This window comes from Martes martes (assembly GCF_963455335.1).
Source record: "Martes martes genome assembly, chromosome: 1".
In the NCBI taxonomy this organism is placed as follows: Eukaryota; Metazoa; Chordata; class Mammalia; order Carnivora; family Mustelidae; genus Martes; species Martes martes.
In genome coordinates this window covers 144,307,128-144,329,265 of record NC_137888.1, presented here as the reverse complement: position 1 = coordinate 144,329,265, position 22,138 = coordinate 144,307,128, and the positions used below count along the sequence as shown (strand labels likewise).

The 22,138-nt window shown below is 41.5% G+C and overlaps 1 protein-coding gene across 2 annotated transcripts in view; it reads left to right on the top strand.

Annotated features, from left to right (window-relative positions):
• The window catches only part of GADL1 (glutamate decarboxylase like 1), a 166,640-nt gene that overhangs the window by 32,729 nt on the left and 111,773 nt on the right, over nucleotides 1-22,138 (top strand). For both annotated transcript variants that reach the window (XM_080824250.1, XM_080824251.1), the window contains 6 exons: nucleotides 4,394-4,520; nucleotides 6,821-6,911; nucleotides 10,541-10,647; nucleotides 11,347-11,462; nucleotides 17,298-17,377; nucleotides 17,499-17,553. In XM_080824250.1, the coding sequence (XP_080680376.1) occupies nucleotides 4,394-4,520; nucleotides 6,821-6,911; nucleotides 10,541-10,647; nucleotides 11,347-11,462; nucleotides 17,298-17,377; nucleotides 17,499-17,553 (576 nt within the window). The remainder of the gene's footprint in view (nucleotides 1-4,393; nucleotides 4,521-6,820; nucleotides 6,912-10,540; nucleotides 10,648-11,346; nucleotides 11,463-17,297; nucleotides 17,378-17,498; nucleotides 17,554-22,138) is intronic.

The following is a 22,138-nucleotide window of genomic DNA, read 5'->3' as shown; positions in this document are numbered from 1 at the left end:
AGGATGGTTCATGAGGTTTAAGGGAAGAAGCCGTCCCTGTAACATAAAAGTTCAGAGGGAAGCAGCAAGGGCTGATGTAGAAGCTGCAGAAAGTGATCCAGAAGACCTACACTAAACATCGGATGTTGCAGTGTAGATGATACAACCTTCTGCCCGAAGAAGGCGCCATATAGGCCTTTCAGAGCTAGAGAGGAGAGGCCAGTGCCTGGCTTCGAAGCTTCAGCAGGCTGACTCTCTTGTTAGGGGCTAATGCAGCTGGTGACTTGAAGTTGCAGCCAGTACTCATTGGTATTCTGAAAACTCAAGGGCCTTTAAGAGTGATGCTAAATCTATTCTGCCTGTGCTATGCAAATGGAAAGACAAAGCCTGGGTGACTGCACATCTGTTTACAACAAGGTTTACTGAATATTTCAAGCCCCCATTTGAGACCTACTGCTAAGAAAATAAAGATTCCTTTCAAAATATTGCCACCTATTGACAATGCACGTTGTCACTCGAGAGCTCTGTAGAGATGTGTAAGATTAATGGGATCATTAACGTGACGTCCATTCCGTACCCACGGATCAAGGAATAATTTTGACTCTCAGGTCTTATCATTTAAGAAAGATATTTGCTGGTTATAGCTACTCTAGACAGTCATTCTTCCGATGGATCTGGGCAAAGTCAATTGGAAACCTTCTGGAAAGGATTCACCATTCTAGATGCAATAAATAACATTTGAGATACATGGGAAGAAGTCAAAATATCAACATGAACAGGAGTTTGGAAGAAGTTGATTCCAGCTGTTGTGGATGACTTTGAGGGTTCAAGACGTTGGTGGAGAAGTCGCTGCAGGTGTGGTGGAAATAGCGAAAGAACTAGACTTAGAAGAGGAGCCTATAGATGGGACTGAATTGCGGCAATCTCATGATCAAACTTACCGGCTGAGGAGTTGCTTCTGACGGATGAGCAAAGAAAGTGGTTTCTTGAGATGGAAACTACTCCTGGTGCAGATGCTGTGAAGACTGTTGAAATGACCACAAAGGATTGAGCATAGTACATAAACTTAGTTGACAAAGAGGCAGCAGTGTTTGAGAAGATTGACTTCGATTTTCAAAGAAGTCCTACTGTGGGTGAAATGCTATTAAACAGCAGCACATGCTACAGAGAAATTGTTCATGAAAGAAAGAGTCGAGGAACACAGCAAACTTTATTTTAAGATGTCACCACAGCCACCCCAACCTTCAGCAGCCGCCACGTTGATCAGTCCATGGCCAATCAGCATGGAGGCAAGACCCTCCACCAGCAAAAAGATTACGACTCACTGAAGGCTCAGATGATGGTTTGCATTTTTTAGCATTAAAATAACGTGGGCTCCTAATCTCCTCAGGAGTTTCCTGGGTGAAATCTGAAACTGGCTCCTGGAGAGAGAAGGGAGAGACCAAAGAAATATACAGACCACTCCAGGTTGACATGTGGCAGTTTTTTTTTTTTTTTCAAAGATTTTGTTTATTTATTTGACAGAAAGAGACAGATCACAAGTAGACAGAGAGGCAGGCAGAAAGAGAGGGGGAAGCAGGCTCGCCGCCGAGCAGAGAGCCCGATGCAGGGCTTGATCCCAGGACCCTGAGATCATGACCTGAGCCGAAGGCAGAGGCTTAACCCACTGAGCCACCCAGGCGCCCCAACATGTGGCAGTTTTAATAAGCAAAGGGAACTTATGTAGGAAACGTGTCTTGGGCAGCAGCAAGATGAGTGGATCCCCACACCTGCCCTCCAAACCTTTAAAGGTTTGATAGATAGATAGACATACAGACATATAGGGGCCTTAACTGGGCTTAATCCAATATACTATGCAACTGTTCTCAACACCACATCATTGTCTCAAGGCTGTGTCTTTGGAGCAGCCTCTGGGAGCAGGAGACACAAGCAGAACCCACATTCCAAGGACTGGGGAGAGGTGAGGTGCCTCCAAGGGCCAAGGTCAGCTTGTGGGTCATCTGATGGTCACCTCTTCTTGATGACCTCCCCCATCAACTATTTTTTTTTAATTCAGGTATGTAAATTTTTTAGATCATGTTATTGCACACCTAATAGGCTAGATGGTCCAGTGTAAACATAACTTTTATACGTCCTGGGAAACCCAAATCTTTGTTTGACCCACTTTATTTCAATATTCCCATTCTGAACTAAACCTGCAGTATCTCTGAGATGTGTTTCTATGAGTAGTCGTTCCTTTGGATTGTCTCAGTCATTTTTGAAATACCTCTGCCTATTATGGTTCTCACATCAGAGTTTAATTTCATGCCCCTTGTACAACTCAGTATTTTTTCTTGCTTTCCTCAGCCTCCCACCTCCTAGTCTCCTGACTTCCTGGCTACTCCCCTGTCTCTCTCCTCCCCTCCACAGCCAAACTTTTTTAAAGATTGTCTATGCTCCCTCCCTCCCTCTCTTTCCTCACCTCCCACACCCTCACTCCATGGCAATCTGGCCTCCACTCCCACCTCACTAAGTCAAATGGCTCTTGCCAAGAACACCTCCTTGTTGACAAATCCCATGAGCACTTCTCAGTCTTTATCAAAATGGGCTTCTCAACAGGATTTGATGGTGATGACCATCTTTTCCTTAAAACATTCTGTTTTCTTTGTTTTAGGAGCACTGAACTCTTCTCAGATTTTCCCTGCTTCTCTGGCTTGTCCTCCACCTTAAGGGATGGTGGTGCCCAGGGGAGATCCTGTGCCTTTCCTCTTAGTGGTAGATTCTCTCTGAGTATGTCCCCCATGGTGTATTATCATGGTGGATGTATGGATGGAACTCTGTTCTTGGCCTTTCACAAGAGCTTCAGACGAACTCTTGCACCCCTTTCGGATGTCCTGAGAGGCCTCAGGCTACATATGCCCCAAACTCATCATCCCGACCCCACCCCAAAGCAGATTCTTTTGCTCATCACCACCATCAACCCATGCACATAACAGACCTCAGAGTTGTCCCTGGCTCATCCCTCTCCCTCACCCTTGCTGTGTAACTGATTTCTGAGTTTTGTTGTTTCTGCATTTTAAATATCTCTGGAAATACTTCATTCTAGTAGTATCTACTTCATTCAGAAAACCACCTTCTCTTGCCTGGTTTGTTACAGCCACGTCTTCTTTCTGATTTTACTTGGAATCTCCATATAGCAACTAAAGCTATTGGCCAAAACACAAATATGTTCATATCATTCCCCGGTCCAAAACATTTCAATGGCTGCCCTAGAGCCAAGTTCAAACTCTGTAACATGCCACAGAAAATCTGTCATGATCTGGAGTCTCATTCCATTCATTCATTCATCCTTTCATTCACCACATGGCTGTAGAGCTCCCTTTGTGTGGTAGGCACTGTGTTAGTTACTTGGGAGCAGTGAGCAAACAGATGGACATCTCTGCTTTCATGGAGACTATGTGGGACAAAATAAATGAATTACATGGTACGTTTAAATGAGAAGTACAAAGGAAAAAGGAAGAGCAGGAAATGTTAAGGGGCTGATAGAGCTGGGGTAAGGTGAATCTTGTGATTTTAAATAAGGGAATCAGAATTGTTGTCATTGAGAAAGGGACTTTTGAGCAAAGCTTTGAAAGAACTGAGGAGGTTAGCCATGAGGACGTGTGGGGCAGGAGTACCCAGGCCGAGGGCACAGCCAGTATGAAGACTCTCAGGGTGGAGAGTGCCTGGTGTGTTTTAAGGAACATCAAAGAGGTCCGGGTGGTGGAGAAGGGTCAGCTGGGAGGAAAGCAGAGCTAGACTCAAGAGGAAATGCCATGAAGGGAAGCAGATTATATTTGAAGTCATTGTGAGGACTTGGCTTTACTTTGAAGGAAGTGAGCCACTGAGATATTTTAGCAAAGGAATGGCCATGGCTTGGGTTTAAGAGGATCATTTCGGATTCTGGCTGCCAGGTTGATAGAATGTATGGGTCAAGTGTAAGGGTACAAACAGAGAGACTAGTGAGGAAGTTATTTTGGGATTCCAACTTCCCTTCTTGCCTCTCCTTCCTCCAACCCCATGTTCTGGCCACACTAAACTAACTTCATTCTTCAGATGTGCCCTTGTATTTTAGCCTTAAAGACCCTGGTTCCTTCTACTTACAGTGCCCTCTTGCCTTCCTCATTCCCTAATCTTTGCTTGGTTACAAATCATTTCCTCCAGGGAATCTTTGACCTTCCATTTGAAAGTGGGGCCCCTCATTTGTTCCAGTCACACCTGGGTCACCATCCCATCTTTTCACCCAGGACTAAGGTTGTACATTTAAATCTCAGTCCCACTTGTCTGGAATCCCACTTGTCTGGAAGCTTCGTGAGGGTAGGGCCCATGATGCTAACACCTTCTCGACACCTGACTCCAGTAGGAGCTCAATTAACTGCCATTGCTGAATGTCTAGGTTTGTGAGTGGCAGCCCCCCGAGCAGCTGAAACAACTTCTTGATTTGGAGATGAGAGACACAGGAGAGCCACACCACAGGCTGTTGGAGCTCTGCCAGGATGTCATACGCTACAGTGTCAAAACAAGTAAGACTTTCATTTCCTTCCTTGATCTGTATCCCTAACAAGTTCTTATATTTTCTTAAGCATGTATTTACCTGATAGTAAAGCTGAGTATGACAATGTTTATGCAATAAGAAGGATGGATCAAAAAATAGTGGTTCTGTTACTTTTACAATGGGCCACTTAATTCATAATACAGATTTTTTTTTTGTCAAGGCCAAAGATAAATGGATAGAAAAACCATTAGTGTTAGTGCTCCTACAGAAATATGATCTGCTTCTTGGCAATCCCCATCCTCCATTTATAATCAAGACCATACATGATGACTGCTACTTATTGTTTCTTATGTTGGTCTAAACTGGCAAAGCATAGTTTGATGATAGAACTTGTAAAGGGATTTTAAATCTTCATGGTCCACAATATGCAAAAAAAAAAAAAAAGTTCTGGAAGTTGTCTTTACTATAAACAGGAGTAGATTGGGAAGATACTGATGAAGTCTTGGCAGTTGGTAATTGTCAAATTATTTAATCAAATCTAACAGGATCAAAAATACAAATCTTTAGGAAAGCATAAAAAAATGAATACATGGTAAGTTTCTGCTGTGATAGCTTTGCCATAATGCTTAACTGCTATGATATTTTGTCAAAGCAGTAGTATGGTATTGGTCTTGTGCTGACGTACTAGTCCAACTGTTAATATCCCACACACCCAGGGAACAAGTTCCAGAAGTAAGGAAGTAACTTTCCAAAATATGCATTTCGCAGTGTGCTGTAAAGGTAATCTGGTGCTTAAGACCATGCAGGCATTATGCTTTGTGAATTCTGACACTGAACTAAATTTAGTGGAAAGAACATAATAAAATCCTGGCTAAAAATAATTGGTTTATATTCCCTTGGGAAAGTCTGGTGTATGTATCAAAAACCCAGTTAGCATTTCAAAAGCAGAGATACATATCTTATTATTATAGTGCATGTCAGAAATGTAGAATGACATTTAATGCAGGAGACTTTTCAGTTTACTGGATATTTTCCATAATGTTACCATGGAAATCAATCATAAATTAACAGGGAACTAAAAAAAAAATCTTATTAAAATTACTTGTAGCAATGTCTGGTTTCCTTTGCCAGATTAGAGGAAGTTTTCTGTATTTTATTTAAAAGAACATTTTCTTGAGCTTTTGTTTTTTATTGAACTCCTAGTTTAAAGAGAAAAATACCCTAAAACCAAATGCTGTGAGTTGTAATGAGAAGTCACTAACTAAAAAGGTTCCCAAATACTCAAATTTAGAAACAGACCTCCTGCCTCCTTGTTCTTTGTCATGCTGGGCTTCCTATGATTGAGAATGTCAAGTCAGTTAGCCTGGTGTTTGGTGTGAATATTCACACCGTGGAAAGCCAAGAACCTTTATGAGACCTTTTATAGGAGGGGAAAAAAAATAGAAAGTTGGAACTGAAGTTGAGTCTTAAAGGCTACTGCCTTTGAAGTAAGTTGAATTAGAAAGTTTATGTAAGCCCTATGATGAGTCACATCTTACTTCCATCTACATAATGCCAGTTGCACTATGAAAAATGGTCCAATCTGAAAAATGAAAAGGCCACTCACTGCCGGTAGCCCGAAGTGAACCCTGTTGGTGAGTGAAATATGTTTAAAGATAGGGAAGTTAAGATCCATATCTTCTGAAGATAAAGTAGCAGGCTTTGATACCTAGACAGATAGTTCTAGTAATCCATTTCTCAAGGGTTCTGGTTTGGATCTGGGGTGTGGGGAGGAAAAAGGGAACAGATAAACCAGAGTTCCTAAGATGGTGCCCAAGTGTTGCTGAGAAGCATGATTGGTAGGGAGGGTTATGAGGTGGGTTTTCAACATTTGGTCCCCTTGCACATGATTAGATTTTGAATTCTTTTTAAAACTGAGGCGTAATTTACAGTCGGTAAAGTGGACGGATCTCAAGTGGTCTGTGAATTTGCCCATAACTGTGGATGAGTAACTGTCACCCAGATCAAGACGTAGACCCTTCCCAGCCCTCCAGAGCCTTTTTCGAGTCCCTTCCTAGTCAATATCGCCTTCCCAAAGGTACCTAGAATTCTAATCTCAGTCTTCATATATCAGTTTTGCCTTATATTGAATGTCCTATAAGTGGATTCATGCAGTATATACTCTTTTGTATCTGGCTGCATTTCCTGTCTGAAAGATTGATTTATGTTACTGTTGTATGGACAACATTTTCTTTCTTTTTTTCTTTCATTTTTATTGCTGTGTAGATGAACGCTCTGCTTTTTTCATTTTTATTGCTGTGTAGATGAACGCTCTGCTTAAATTTACAGACCATCCAAGATTTTTCAACCAGTTGTATGCTGGACTTGATTACTACTCCTTGGTGGCCCGATTTATGACGGAAGCATTAAACCCAAGTGTGTAAGTATCATATTACTGGACTCTTACACAGAGCATGCATTAGAGATGTTTTTTAAGTAGACAAAGTTTTATTTCATGAACTTCTATTTCATGGTTTCATTGGTATAGTGTCATCATAAATAATGGAATGACATTTAGCAATATTTTAAAGAGCTGTTTGATTTGATAGAAGTACTGTGAGATGGTTCATGCAGGCATGGTTATCTCCACTTACCAGATGGGAAAATTGATTAAGCAACTTGTCATTCATTCCTGCATGAAAAGCCATGTCTCTGCTAAGTGCCAGAGAGATACTTTGAATAGAAGCAAAACTTGACTTGGCCTTCATGAAGCAAAAATTCTAGTGAGATAGAGATGCTCCATGCAAATTCACAAAAAAAAAATTATCCTCACAAATTAATGTAAAATTTTAATTCACATATGAAGAGGTGCATGCTGCTATAAATATAAATGGGACAATTTTTCCAAGTTGGGAGCTCAGGAAAGTCTTCTCTGAGGAAGTGAAATGAACAGCTGAAGAATGAGTAAGAGTTAACTAGGTGAAAAGAGGAGAGAAGAGTTTCAGACAGAGGAAACAGCATGCACAAAGGTTTTGTGGCAGGAGACAGCATGATGTACTTTATGAACTGAAAGGTCAGTGAGGGTGTAGAAACCTATGGGGAGCGTAATGGAGGATATGATTGGAGAAATGGAGAGGAACCAGATATGCAAGACCCAGTGGGCCATTTTTATGAGTTATTCTAAGTACAAAGGAAAGCTTTTAAAGATTTCTAAATCATTATATGCCATTTGTTTATTGAAAAGATCACTAGACATATGGAGAGTGGATTGGAGGGGACTGATCGGAAGGGCTGGTTAGAGGATAAAACAGAAAGGTCTGGGTAATATATTGGACCTTGGGAATGAAGACAATGAAGACAATGAAGACAATGATGCTTGGGTTTCTGGCTTCTGTAGCTGGGTTGCTGGTCATGTCATTCATTGATATAAAAAGCATCAGAAGAGAGGACCAGTTTTCAGGGATATGATGAAAAATGCAAGAGAAAGAATTTAATTTTCAGTTGCAAGAATTTGAGTTTACAGTGACTCTGAGCTATTTAAGAGTTTGTATCAGCCAAGCTGAGAGATATACAGTCCTGGAATTCTAATATCTCTATAAAAGGTGTCAATAAGCAGTTACTGGGGAATGATAGTAATTGAAAAGGTGGGCACAGATGGGATTCCTTAAGTCAGTGATGCTCAACTCCTCCTGTTCATCAGAATCAACCTGGGACATTTCCAAAAAATATATTGAGGCCTGGGTCCCAACTCAGACCAGTTAAATTAGTCTGAATTTCTGTGGCTGTCTCCCAAGCACTGATATATTTTCAAAGCCAAACAATTGGTTTTGATGAGCAGGCTGAAGACACTTTGAACAAAAACAAACCAGGAGATGGAGAAGTGGTGTCTGCAAGACAGGCTGTAGAGTGAGGACAGAAGCGTAGGACTGGGGCTTGAGGACGTCTAATAATATCTCATAGTTAGGGGGAAGGAAGACCAGCCTACAATGGAGAGACAGAGAAGAAGGAGAAAATCAACCAGGAAGTCATGGAAACCCTAGAGGAAAGTGTGTCTAGAATCATAAGCTTGTTCAGTATTTAACTAAGACAGAGACTAAAAATTATCCCTTGAGTTGGCAACACGATGTCACTGGTGACTTCAGTTAGAGAAATCTCGGTGGGGTGATGAGAGATGATACCAGTTTACAGTGAGTAGAAGTGTTAAGTAATAAGTGGGCCAGAAGACACAGTAAAATTACCCAACTCTCTAAACCTTTCATTCTATGTCCTGTGATATCTAACTTCTCATCTGGGTTCTTTTAGCTGAAACATAGAGTGGATTGCAAAGTATTAAATTGTTGCTAAGCTGAACAATCCACTCAAAATGTGAGCAATCTATGAGAGCATCCCATATTGTCCTCTCCTCCATCTCCATGCCTCTCCCCAGGTTTACAGTTGAGCCAGATTTTGTAGGTAGGCTATATATTAATTTTTTTTAAAGTGAACAATAATTTCACTTATATTTGCAGGTACACACAAACACATAGACTTTTTCCCCACACTTTTGAAATGTGTGAACTGGCTTCCTCGCATGGTTGAAAATAGAACCTGGAGTGTTTGCAAAATGACATGATGTCTATAGAGAGCTCGGCATGTAGGGAGGTAGGGAGGTGACATATAGTAGGTGTTCCATTTTTTTGTTTTGTTTCATTTTTTGTTTTTGTTTTTGTTTTGCCTCGTGTCCAAAGTTTTCCCTTGAAGGTGTTAAATATTCGCATTCAATTCTGTGACTGCAAAGCTAAGTGTGTCTGCTTGGCTTACATACTTGGAATATGTATTTATTCAGATACACTTTAATGTAATGGCTTAATTGTAAGAGGAGATTATAGGTAATTTAGTCACCCTCGAGTTATCTACAGAAAGAAGAGACTCAAATATTATGAAACAAGGCATGGTAACCCTCCCAGGTGGGGTTCTCTGGGAAGCTGCTCTAGAAGAGTTTAGTGAGCAGGGTGTTTATTAAGGAATGCCCTTGGGATCCACATGGGTGATCAGAAAGGCAGCAGGAGTGGGCAGAACCAGAAACCAAGCTGTTCTGCAGGCTCAAATGGCTGACTTAGTGGAGATTTTTAGAGCTATAGTGGCCCTTCAGAGTGGTCTGGAGTTGGGCCCATATGGCCAGGCCTTTATACTTGGTTGTGACCTTGGGAAAGGTAGCTCCCTGTCACGGAGGCCTTCCCCAAGGGGCTAACGTAGCGTTCTCCCACAATAGCAGTCCAGCCTGGAGCAACAAAACCTTCAATGACAGGGGATTTGGGCAGTGCTTTGCAATAAAATCATTGCATGATAAGAGAGGCCCCACAGAGCACTTCCCATTTGTGCCAGCACAGGAATATAGTGGAGAAAACCCTAGTTCGGGATGAATAGTTTCCCTGTAGGATAGCTAGAACTGACTTAGGGTACACATGATAGGAACCTAATAAAACCTGGTTACCATGTCAATGGTTTTCCTTCTTTTTTTCTAAGAATGTATTTATTTATTTGAGAGAATGAGAGAGAGAGAGTGCACTCACACAAGCGGGGGTGGGGGCAGAAGGAAAGAGAGAAGCAGACTCCCCACTGAGCAAGGAGCTCAATGTGGGGCTTGTTCCCAAGACCCCGAGATCATGACCCAAGCCAAAGGCAGATGCTCAACTGGTTGAGCCACCCAGGCACCTGGCAATGGTTCTTCTTGAACCAGCATCCAAAGCAGCATCCAAAGAATGAAATGACCGTGGTTTATGGCTAATACGAAGAATCTAGATGTTCTGCCTCTATGGCTCCCAGTGGACCCAAAGTGTTCCTGTAAATTATGACTGCTGAAGTAGCCTTGTGTATCCCGAAGACCCCCAGCTATTGGCATCTATCAAACCATTACTAGCACAATCACAGACTATGTTTCTCTATTTCCAACTGGATAAATTTCCAAAGACTCTACCTATACTTCCATAGCCACTTGGTTGAATAAAACTCTATGTGCATTTTTCTTGGGACACCAAGGGATGGTTTGACTCTAGTCATAGAAGTGAAGTGTTTTTTATATCTATCTAGTTATACGTATGAGGTGTCCCCAGTGTTTCTGTTAGTGGAAGAAGCGGTTCTGAAGAAAATGATTGAATTTATTGGCTGGAAAGAAGGGGATGGAATATTTAACCCAGGTAAGTACAGCTAGTTATTGCCATCTCCCTTCCACTGCAAACACCCAAACATTTATTCGTGTGTTATATGAGGAACAGCTCCTTGAAGATTTACACATTCCAAAAAGTTGGGTAGGAATAATGCTACTTGAGAATCTAGCAGGTTCCTTTCTCTGGAGTGGCAACATTTTGCATAAATGCTAAGCAACTGATGTAAATGTTAAACCAAGGAGATGTATGCAATTTGGGATTTATAGCTTACAAATGATTAAATTCTCTGCTGCTGGGAATTTGGAAGGGCTATATGTTTATCAATCAATTTTACTCAAGAAGTTTTCTGAATCATGTCGTGCATCCTACAGTCCTTTCTTGGGACCAGGGATGAGCATGTATTGCCATTTTCTTGGTCAGGTGACAGACAGAATATCGTTAACTATGAAGACTTGGGAACTGGCCCTCGTAAGTAGAGGGAAACATTTAGTTTGAAAAAACTCTGGAATGAGAGAAGAGACTTAAACTTCGGTCTTTGCTGAGATTGGGAATTGCTGTAATTGGGGGTTAGGAAATGGGTAAGAGTCATGGGTCGGGCTTGGGGCTCAGATGATTTCCGGGGATCTGTCATTAGGCTAGAGCAGCCGTTCACATCTTCCCCTGTGGTCGGCACTTAGGGAGCTATAATTTCATGTTATAAATATGCCATTTCAATTTTGTTTTTTGCAGGTGGTTCAGTGTCCAATATGTATGCAATGAATTTAGCTAGATACAAATATTGTCCTGAGATTAAGGAAAAGGGGCTGTCTGGGTTGCCAAGATTAATCCTTTTCACATCTGCAGAGGTAAAAAATTATTTTTGATATCAGATACAGATTTTATGAGAATGTATTATTTAAGGGGGTTTGTTTGGGGCTTCTGATATGCTTTTATCCTATCCATGTATGACTAATATGCCTAAGTATAATGTCATATTTCATTGCAAAGGAAGTTCTGATGGGTTTGATATTGTAACCCCTGGCCACTCAATTTTGTACATCACCTTTATTTAAAAATTTATAGTCTGTAACATTTTTCTTTGAGAAAAGAGAACATTCAATTTGAAAGTGCTACCTCTTTCTGAAAATCTCTTCTTTGATTGCCTTATTTATTAAAACTTAGATGATCGCTCAACTCTGTCAGTAGACTCACATTTCCTTGTAAAAACCAATTGCTTTGAATGACTAACACAAAGGTTTTCAAGAGGAAATGGAGCTATTCTGAAATAGTGAACATCACACACACACACCCCAGCCCCCACATTGCATGTTGCCACAATCCTCTATGTCCTTTTTCTCCTCACCGTAGGAGGTCTGATTGTGGGTAAGTACTTTGGCTTTGAGCTAAGCTGCCTGCATTCAGTTCTTGTCTCCACTACTAATTAGCTGAGTGACCCTGGGTAAGTTAATTAACTCCTCTGTGCCTCAGTTTCCCAATTTGTTAAAATAAATAGCAGTTAACTGTAGTCTCTAACAAATTACCCCAAAGCCCAGTGGTGTCGAAGTAGAGCTAGATATCATTGCTTACGAGTCCTGGGATAACCGGGACATTTCTGCCTCTCTTGGTGGGGTTCCATTATGTATCTGGTGTCGGCTGCCCAATGGCTGAGGTAAAAGTGGCCCCGATAGGGATGAATCCAGTGAGTTCCCTCTGCTTGTCTCTCATCCTCCAGTAGGCTGGTCCAGGTGTGTAGTCATGGTGGGGGTCCATGGGAAAAACAACATGGACACCCACTGATCCTCTTGAGTCCGGGCTCAGAGCTGGCACATCATCATTTCTACTTCATTTCCTCAGTGAAGCAAGTGGTGTCAATGAGCCAAGATCCAAGAAGTGGGAAAACTGACTTTATCTTGTAGGTGGACTTGCTGCGAAGTCCCCTGGTAAAGGGCATGGACACAGGGAGAAAGGAACCATTTGGGGCCATCATAGCCACCCAGCAGCCGGTCACATGAGCTTAGTAGTCATGGTTAAGTGAGTTGTTGCAGAGACTGAATGAGCTAATGCATGGAAAGTTGGAGAGTAGCAGCTGGCACATTATAGATACACAAAAATGATAGCTAGTTTTCTTAGGAGGAGGAGAATTACCAAGCTATCATAATGTGGGTAGAATAGATAGCACATAGTTGAAGTAGTCTTATCTGAAAGAGAGTCTTTTTTCCCTTTTTTCTTCTTGTGCAATTCCAGTGGGTGCCTCTGTCCATCCCACCACTGCTTCCGCCCCCCATTCTTGGCAGGAAGAGTTTAGCTTCCATACCTTCTGTGATAATCCAGGGTCGCCTGTGAAACACACGAGGCTGGCAAACTCTAAAAGTTCTGTCATTTCCAGCTTTCCTGTATCTGTCATTTTCTTTAAAGACTACGATTTCCTTTATTATTGCCAAAGGGTAAATTGTGGACGAAGAGTTGGACAGTGGAAGAAAACCTGGCCACCCCTCCCATGTTTTCCACCTGTCCTGGCTGACCTTTGTTCGGGACAGTTCAGTGCCACGTGCAAATCGGGCGCTGAGTGTGAGGCAGAGTCTGGAAGAAATAATCTAAACTGAGATTCCTAACTCACCCACCCGAGACCCTTCTTTTTGAAAACTTCTTCTGGAGCAAGCAAAGAATGTTTGGGAATGGGGACATCTGGGGAGAACACTTGGTCCCTTGGGATTATTATGGAGTTTCCCTTCCTGGGCTCCAAACTTTGGCATATCCGAAATGCAAAATCCCTTCTTTTGAATTGTACCTCCCTTGCCTGTGAAAGCTGATTCAGTAGGTCCCCTGCTATCAGCTCAGTGCTTTTCCTTTTGCCTTCTTCATTCTTTGTTTTAAAATTCACTAGTGGTCTTTTCTGGAATAATTGCTGTGGGAAGAGGGAAGGAATTCTATGGGAGCCTAGAATAAAGATCATGCCTGGGAGATATCAGAGACATAGGTGTAGACGGGAAATGGGGAGTGTAAAGAAATTGAAACCTCATGCAGTTGGAAAAACAGAGCTAGTATTATTTTTTTAATCTCCAGTGGAGATATATATGCAAAAAGAGGTAAAATATAAGCCTGGGTAACATGGCAGCGGAAGATGGAGCCAGAAAACCAAGAACTGGATAATACATCTTGGTTCATTGGGCCATGGTAACAAAATATCATAGACCAACTGGCTTAAACAGCTGACGCTTATTCCTCACCATTCTGGAGGCTGGAAAGTCCAGTTCAAGATGGTGGTAGATTTGGTATCTGGTGGGAGCCTGCTTCCCGGTTTGGGGACCACTGTGTGCTCATGTGGCCTTTCCTCAGCTCCTGATTATGGACAGATGCTGAGGTCTCTATGTTCTCCCCCTATATAAGGGCAGTAATCCCATGACAGTCTCACCCTCGTGACCTCATGCCAACCTAATCCCATCACATTGGGCGTTAGGGATTAAACACATGAATTTTGAGGGAACATAAGCATTCAGCTCGTAACAATGTGACTGCCACAGAGAAACTCCATAGCTTCCAACACACTATAGCTCCAAATACAGATTTTTACCCCATTCATCTAGACTCTACCTTGTTGTTCATTCCTTTTCCTGCTCTAGTAAAGAGATGGAGGTCATAATATTTGCATTATTTTCATTATGATTTTGGCAATCACCTTCATCACTTATTACAACAAATCAACTCATTGGTTAAAATTAAAAAAAAAAAAACAATTAAAGAAGGTTGTGTTTCCTCAGTGGTCGTAAACCCTGTTAGGCTTTCTGCTATGCCTCCCTTATTTGCTCTTAGATATTGGCCATGACCTTGTGGTTGTTTTCCAGTACTATTTATTGTGTGGGCTTTTTTTTTTTTTCCTGTTTTTGGGTGGCTTCTAGGGTAACCACTCCATCCCCGACTTGTACCATCAAGCGCAGAGTATCTTCCCTTACACTGGGGGTGTATTTGCATGCTTGAGGTTTTGATTGTAATTTAACCGTCCACGGAGACATGGAGCATCATGCTAGAGCTCCCCACGCAGTCTGTGTATCCACAGTAACCTCCCCAGGCTAAGTAGGAACCAAAAAGAGAAGGGACTTTGGAGAAAAGTAATAAAAGTAATAATCTGTGGCTTGATTAGCAGTTAAATATGAATTCCTTGAATTTAAAGAAATTGTAGGTTTAGAATCCAAGTTCTTTTGAGAATCAGCATAAAGTAGTGATCATGGTCTGCTACTAAAAAGTGAAGGGACAAGAGAAACCCTGACCTCCCAGGCCAGCCAGCAATCCGCCTAGTTCCTCTCTATCAGGACGGAGGCTGGGATGGGGCGGGAGAGACCGGGTACAGTTCTCAAGGTCGTGCCTCCTCGCATACCTCATTCACTCACCCTGTTCCTGGCCCTTCTGTCTCGGCGAGTCTGACCAGAGCTTGGATGCTAATGGGGGTGTTCTTCACCAGGTAGCAGGTGCTTTTTAGGACCTCAGGCCGAGCATAGAGTAGCCCATTTGCTTTGGGAACCGAGCCAGCTGTGTGCTCTTGGAGAAGTCCCTGGACTGCATTCCTTTTCTTCACTCCCCGACAGGGGACACTCACAGACCCTGGTTTCCACACCACCTGGAGCTCATTTGAGCATCAGATTAGTCCAAGTGCCCAGCACACTGTCTACGGGAGGGGAAAGCCACGGTTCCTTGGGAAACCCAAGGTCACAGAAAAAATCCTTGCAGGAACCGGAAAGGAAAACGTCAGTGCACGTCTGTCTTTCATAGAGGCACTTGCCGTTTCATGGTCATAGGAATAAATGCCCACTGAAATGTTTGTGTCTTCTGTAGACGGATGAAACCCAGCGGGGGGAGACTGGGTCTTAGAACGAATGACTGACTTATCTTTTGCCAGAGATGGGAGCAAACACCATTTGTTTTGAAAGGCAGCTGTTACTTCTGAACTCCGGTTTTCTAGGTTTTTTCTTTCCTTGAAACTACTCAGCACATCTGAAGCATTACCTTCTTTCTTTCTTTTCTTCCTTTTTTTTTTTTTTTTTCTCCTCCAGGGCTCTTTTCCTCCTCTGATGCCTTTAGATATTTAGACTTTAGTTTTGCACACTTTTTTTTTTAATCTGTCCCTATCCATTTGAGATTGACATTGGACTCTACTTTGCCCTGAGGTAACCAAAGATAGCTCCAGGGAGGCTACTTTTCATGAGATTATCGGTTTTTAAATTCAGCAGACCCATTGGTTGGGGACACTTTGCTGTTTTCCAGGTCTAAGCAATGTGCTTTTCCTTAATGACAGATGCCAGTGGGATAGGCTACTACTTCTCACTGTGAGATCAATAGTTGATTGTTGAAGTCCAAGTGTCTGGTGAGAAATAATTCACCTTGGCAATGTCACCCTAGCTATGGTGGGCTGATGTAGCAAGTAGAGAATTAATTACATTTTCATGTACACGATTACTCCTCAATATGCATATGTTCTTGTACTAACTTGAAATGAATGCATCCTACAGGCATTTGGCCATGTCTTATTTGATACTTGAAATTAATTATTTAGGATGGTTTCATTTTTCCTGATGGTGTTACTTCTGCATTTATTTTTACAGAGTTAAAAAAAAAAGAGCTTCCAATAAAACTCTCTTGACAAAAGAAGAAAAAAAATTACCACATTTGAGGGAATATATCAAGTTAAGTGTGAAGGCATGACTACTCTCTTAATGTATTCATACCTACAAATTAAATTACTAAGGGTTTTTGATACAATAATGTCCTTTAGCACCTTCATTTTTCTGGCACGAGAAAGAATTAATTGACCACCTGTCCACACTAATGTATAAAGAGTGACATCTCCAATGTTTGAATGCTAATTATTTTATAGGCTTTATGTAGTAGAGAAGAAAAGGCCCAACAATCTCAGGCATATACTACCGTTTCCAGTAAAAACTAGACCAGACCTAATTCCAGAACCTTCTATTAGCCTCCTGTTCATGCCAGGGCTGCATAAAGTAAGGTGTCCATAAATTATTATTACTTTTGTTATTACAATTTTAGCCACCTTCCTCTGTGTCTAATTTCAATCTAACATTCAGTATTAAACAAGATCGGTCAAGTGTCTGATCAGCATTTATAACCCATTAATCGCTCTTGAAAATAATTAAATTCTTCTGTAGTTTGCGACTGCAAATTTTGAGATGGAGTCTCGCTCCCTCCTTGGAGGGTTTTGAGTCAGCAGTGGACTAGCTTCTGTTTCCATTAATGGTGAGTCTTATTAGTAGCATCAGGAGAAACTTCTCTCAATGTTAGGGAAAAACAACAGCCTCCAGGGGACATGTTTGTTCCCTAGGCCAGGCTCTGTGCTAAGCCCTTTCCGTACATTAACCCATTGAATCCTATGAAAAGCAGGTGGATTGGGCTCCAACACACCCACCTCCAATTAGCAAATTGAGGCTTGGAGACTGTACATTATTTCTCCAGCTTCCATAGCTGCAAGAGGGGGAAAACGTGAGATGAAAGCCTGGTTTCTCTGAGCCCAGCCAGAGTCAATGTTTTCAACCGGTATGTTAAGGAGCTCATTTGAATTATTGCTTTCTTCTTCTTTTATGCAAAAACGTTCCAAAGATTGGGCTTAGCCATATGACTTTCGATAATAAGCAGCAGTTTTTTCAAGCTTTGTATTCCTGTTTTCCTTTTCTCCCTTGTCCCTTTTAATTTAGTGTCATTACTCCATGAAGAAAGCAGCCTCCTTTCTTGGGATTGGTACAGAGAATGTTTGCTTGGTGGAAACAGATGGAAGGTAATGGGGACAGGATCCGGAAGCCTGGTGGGTGGAGGGGGGATTCATACTTTTTAAAAAACAGTACCAATGTCTGTTCACGACTAAACAGAACTGAGTGCCTCAACTCTGTGTCTCCTAGAGGTAAAATGATACCTGCGGAACTGGAGAGGCAAATCTGGCAAGCCAGCAAAGAGGTGAGAGGGGAGAAAGAGAGGGGAAGAAAAAAGTAGGCGTGCATCTGGGCATAAGGGAAGGAATGCAAGCAGCCAGACCCGTTTCTGTGTGTGGGAGAGAGAAGAGAGCTTGTTAGAATTAAAAGAGGGAAACTCATTTACAGATGTTCTATTTCCAGGTGCTTGGCTCTCCACGTGCGGTTTCTCAGATGTTTTCATTCCCGGGTGGCTGGAGCCTATTAAAACACTGACATCACCATATTCCCAATTCTTGCCTAGAATTACCCTTAAAAGATGAGCCCAGCCTCTCCAGCAGGGCGCCTGCATCCACTTCCCTACCTAACACTGGGCTGAGAGTTTTGGAGGCCAGGCCAATTGTCTCTGGGTTATGTTGAAAATTATCTCGATTTCTGATCAATCTATGCTCCAGGTTGCTTCCACCCAAAGTCCATTGTAGAAACCATCATCCTGTCTTGAGTCTGTGTCTAGTATGTCAGCTCTGACAGAATGTCTGCTCTTCCATAGCTACCACGATATAGTAAAGCTGGCGTGTCCACTGGTGGGGGAGGCAAGGTCTTGCCCCACCCACCTGCTATACTCCAGCCAAGGCGGGCCCCCACACCTGCTTGTGGGTGCGCCATTGCTTTGGTGGCAGCCATGTTGATTCTTGGATCAAAAGCCTGCTGGGTTAGGTGCGTCTGCTTTACTGCTTCCCTCCAATCCCACCAGAGCTCTCACTGCTTTTGGAGCATCAGACTATTCCCCCACAGGTTTCCAGTAGGTAGCAACAGAGTTGTGTGTGAAACTGCTAAAACTGCTGAAAACCGAAAATCCCAGTTTTAAGCTGGGATAGAAGTGTATTTCTCCTTAAAAAAAAAAAAAAAAAATATATATATATATATATATATATATATTTATATATATATATATATTTATATATTTATATATTTGAGAGAGGGAGAGAGAGAGAGAATACAAGCAAGGGGAGAGGCCGGCAGAAGGAGAAGTAGACTCCCCACTGAGCAGGGAGCCTGATGCATGACTTGATCCCAGGACCCTGGGTTCATGACCTGAATCAAAGGCATATGCTTAACTGACTGAACAACCCAGGCCCTGGAAGTATATCTCTCCTTACAGGATTTCACACCCTAAGAAGGATAGACTCTTATTTTTATTTTTTGTTTTAATACATTTCTGCTATTTTAGTCCTTACGTTTTTTAATTTTTCATAAAAATCACCTTGTCATCAGAGCATGCCAGTTCACTGTATCTGGTTTGAAATTCTGTACTTAAAAATTCTGCCTTTATTACAGGTGTACTGGCTTCAGTTGTGTGTCTTTAGATCTATACTTACCTTTTTTTTTTTTTTTTTTTAAACATTCCAATGATGAGAGGACTTGAAAGCTGTCTGGTGAGACAGATTATCAGATTTCATTCACTTTTGGGTAAAATTCTGTATTATAACCTGTTTGTTCTGCTATGAACCACGGATATTGTGTTCTAATTTTGTCTCTTTTTTTTTTTTTCTGGTTTTATCTTCTACAGAAATTCCTATAAAAGGGAACTTTGTTTATGTCATTAATTCTTGTTGGTGGTGTGAGGGGGGAGGAAGTTTTGATTGTTCTTTCTGTATGGTTCATATGATTCCTTCCTCTCTCCCCCCTCTCTTTTTCTCTCTTTCTTTCCTTCTTGAAGTATGATCTTTTCATCTTGGAAAATTTCAAATATATAATAACCAATATAATGAACCTCTATATACCCATCATGCAACTTCAGTAACTGAGCTTCTGCTCTGTTCTGTCTATACCTCACCCCCTCCCACCACCACTAGATTAGTTTGAAGCAAATCTCACACATCATACTGTCTGATCTATAAATAGTTCAGTATATCTGTCAAAAGGTATGTACTCTCTGTATTTAAAAAAAAAAACCCACACACCATTACAAGAAATAAATTCTTAGTATCATCAAATTTTCATTCTATATTAAAATTTTCCTATTGCTTTTTTTTAATAGTTGGCTTGTTTGAATTAAAAATTCAAGGTCCATATGTTGCATTTGGTTGATTCATCACACCAGTCTTTTCTGATCTGTAGCTTCTCCCTCCTCCTTTTTTTCTCTCCCTGCAGTTGATCTGTTAAAGAAACCAAGTCTTTTATGCTGTCGAGTTTTCCACATTATGGATTTCATAGATTATGTCAAGAATTTGAGAATCTAGATGCTCCCTCCACTGTACACCCCATCTGTTCTCTGTATTTCCTGTAATTTGACAGTAGGATCTTGAGACTCAGGAAGGCCTCACAGGTGGCTTTTTGTCCTTCACTCAGAACACATCTCCTATCTCATTTTGCGTTGGTTCTGGCATTATGGGTCCATCTGTTACAGAGCTCCACATCAGCCGCTTACCTCATGAATTTTGGTCCCATTGATGATCGTCGTCTAGACTCATTATTTCAGTAGGTGATGTTCTCATTTGTTCTCTCCTTCCTCCTTCATTTATTGGTAGGCTTACGACCATAAAGGAAAAGTTTCCCTCATTCTTACTTGGTTTCCCTAGGGAAACTGTTTGCACAACCAGGGCAGGATAAATATGTGATTCTTCCCCCTTGTGTACCAGTTTTCAGAATAGTGCGTTAGTTGCCTAGCATCTCCTAAAGATAGCCAAAACCATTTTTCTTTTTTAGAATCATTAGGGATAATCTAGCATATTTGATGGGTTTTATTCCGCTGCAGTCATTGTTATTTTCATTGTTCAAATTTTTGTTTGTTTTGACAATGAAAGACCATGAAACTGACATATCCTGAAGTTGAGAACTTGAAAAGAGAAGTTTTGAAAAAGTGAAAATTGCTCTAGGCACATTTAAAAGTAGGGCCATGGAGTGAGAGTTGGTATGTCTGCTCAGTGTTCTTTCAAGTTACTTAAAACTTGAGCTTGGATTTTCCAAGGACAAATCTTGCATCCGTACTGAGATAATACCTGGTGATTAAGTTGTTTTTTTTTTTTTTTCAGTAGTTTCAGACCTAGCTCTTTTGTTTCAAGCTTTGAACTCATACTGTTATAGATGTGGGGATAGTACATCAATTTTTTTTTTTTTTTTTTTTTTTTGCTGTGATTCAGTTCCCTGGCCCAGCGCAATCCATTAAAAATCTGTTGAGAAGTGACCTTTACTTGATGCCATTCCAAAGATGGTGAAAACCACAGAAGCTTCAGAGATTCTAAAGATCTCATGAAAAGATCAGACTCGTGTAACGACTGAATGTTTGAAAGTACTTTTGTGTATGAGTGTTTCAGATGACAAACTTTCTTAGGAAATACAGCTCATCAGCAGCCCACAATCAATACTGTTTCCACTGAATTTTCTCATTAATAGCAGGAGATACGAAAAAGGAGGAAAAAAAAATGGAAGGTTAAATCCAGATCGCAAAAGTTTGATTTCTGAGGCCTGATATTTATAGCTAGATTGTTAAAAAGGTGAGGAAAACTCATTAATAGGCTATAATAGCTTGCAAAAGTATTTTCTCACTACCGCCAAGGTGTCACATCGTTTACGAGGAACAGTCCAAACATTAAAGACACCTTCCATGTTTTTAGGAAATTGCTTTTTCTTTTCCTTTTAATGATTGATGTAAATCCGGTCTCATTTTATTTTGGTCACTTGCATGATAAAGATGTAATCTGTGAACAGTTGAGCACAGGGAAGAATTCCCAAAGCGGGTGGTTCCCCAGGAGCTCTATCCACCCACTGGCCCTGCTCTAACAGGTTCCGGTGAACTGGATTCCATGGGTCACAACCATCTCCCCAGAAGGCAAATGGATTCACTGGGTACTGTTACTTTGTTTCCTGTGCATCTTGATTTAAAGATGGGGCCCAAGTGTCTTTGCTCTGCCCCACTTTTCACTGAGAAATAACTTCCTTCTGTCAAAGGTCAGCTAAATGGGAAGGAGTCTGGTTCAAAAGGAGTAACTCCTGGCATTAAATGGGACATAAAAATATATTGCAAGAACAACTGCGCTTTAAAATAAAACTGAGAGAACAAAATGACTCCATCTTAAATGGAAGGTAAAATGACTTTTATAGGCAGGGAACGTTCTTGTCTCTTAGTCCTCAAGGGCTCTAGAGTCTCAGGATTCCCGTCCCTTCCCCCATCTCTACCTTCGTCCACAAATTGTCGCTCCAAGGCACTTCCACAGTGAGCAATGCATCTTTGTTGACGTGCTGGGGCAAATCTGTGGGCAAGCAATCTCATGTACTTCCATCTACCTGGCTGCTATAAAGTTCCTTACGGGGCCAAGGTGCTTGGCTAGCTTGGCCAGAATTACCGTCCACCTCTGTGTGTTCCCACACTCTCCCTTCTCCCCCACCCTTCACCTCCATTGCCCTCTCGCACCTGTGCACTTTATAAGCTGCAGCCATCAGCTGTGTGAAGAGGCAGAATCATGGTAGGAGTGACACAGGTTCTCTTTTCTAGAACATTTTAATGGATTTCTCTGTTGGGGCACCATTTTGTAATGAGGTTACACTATCCCTGTTTAATGTCAATTTGTACTTATCACTCTCTTTGTTTTGTAACCGCACTTACCTGATAAGGAGACAGGAAAACAGGT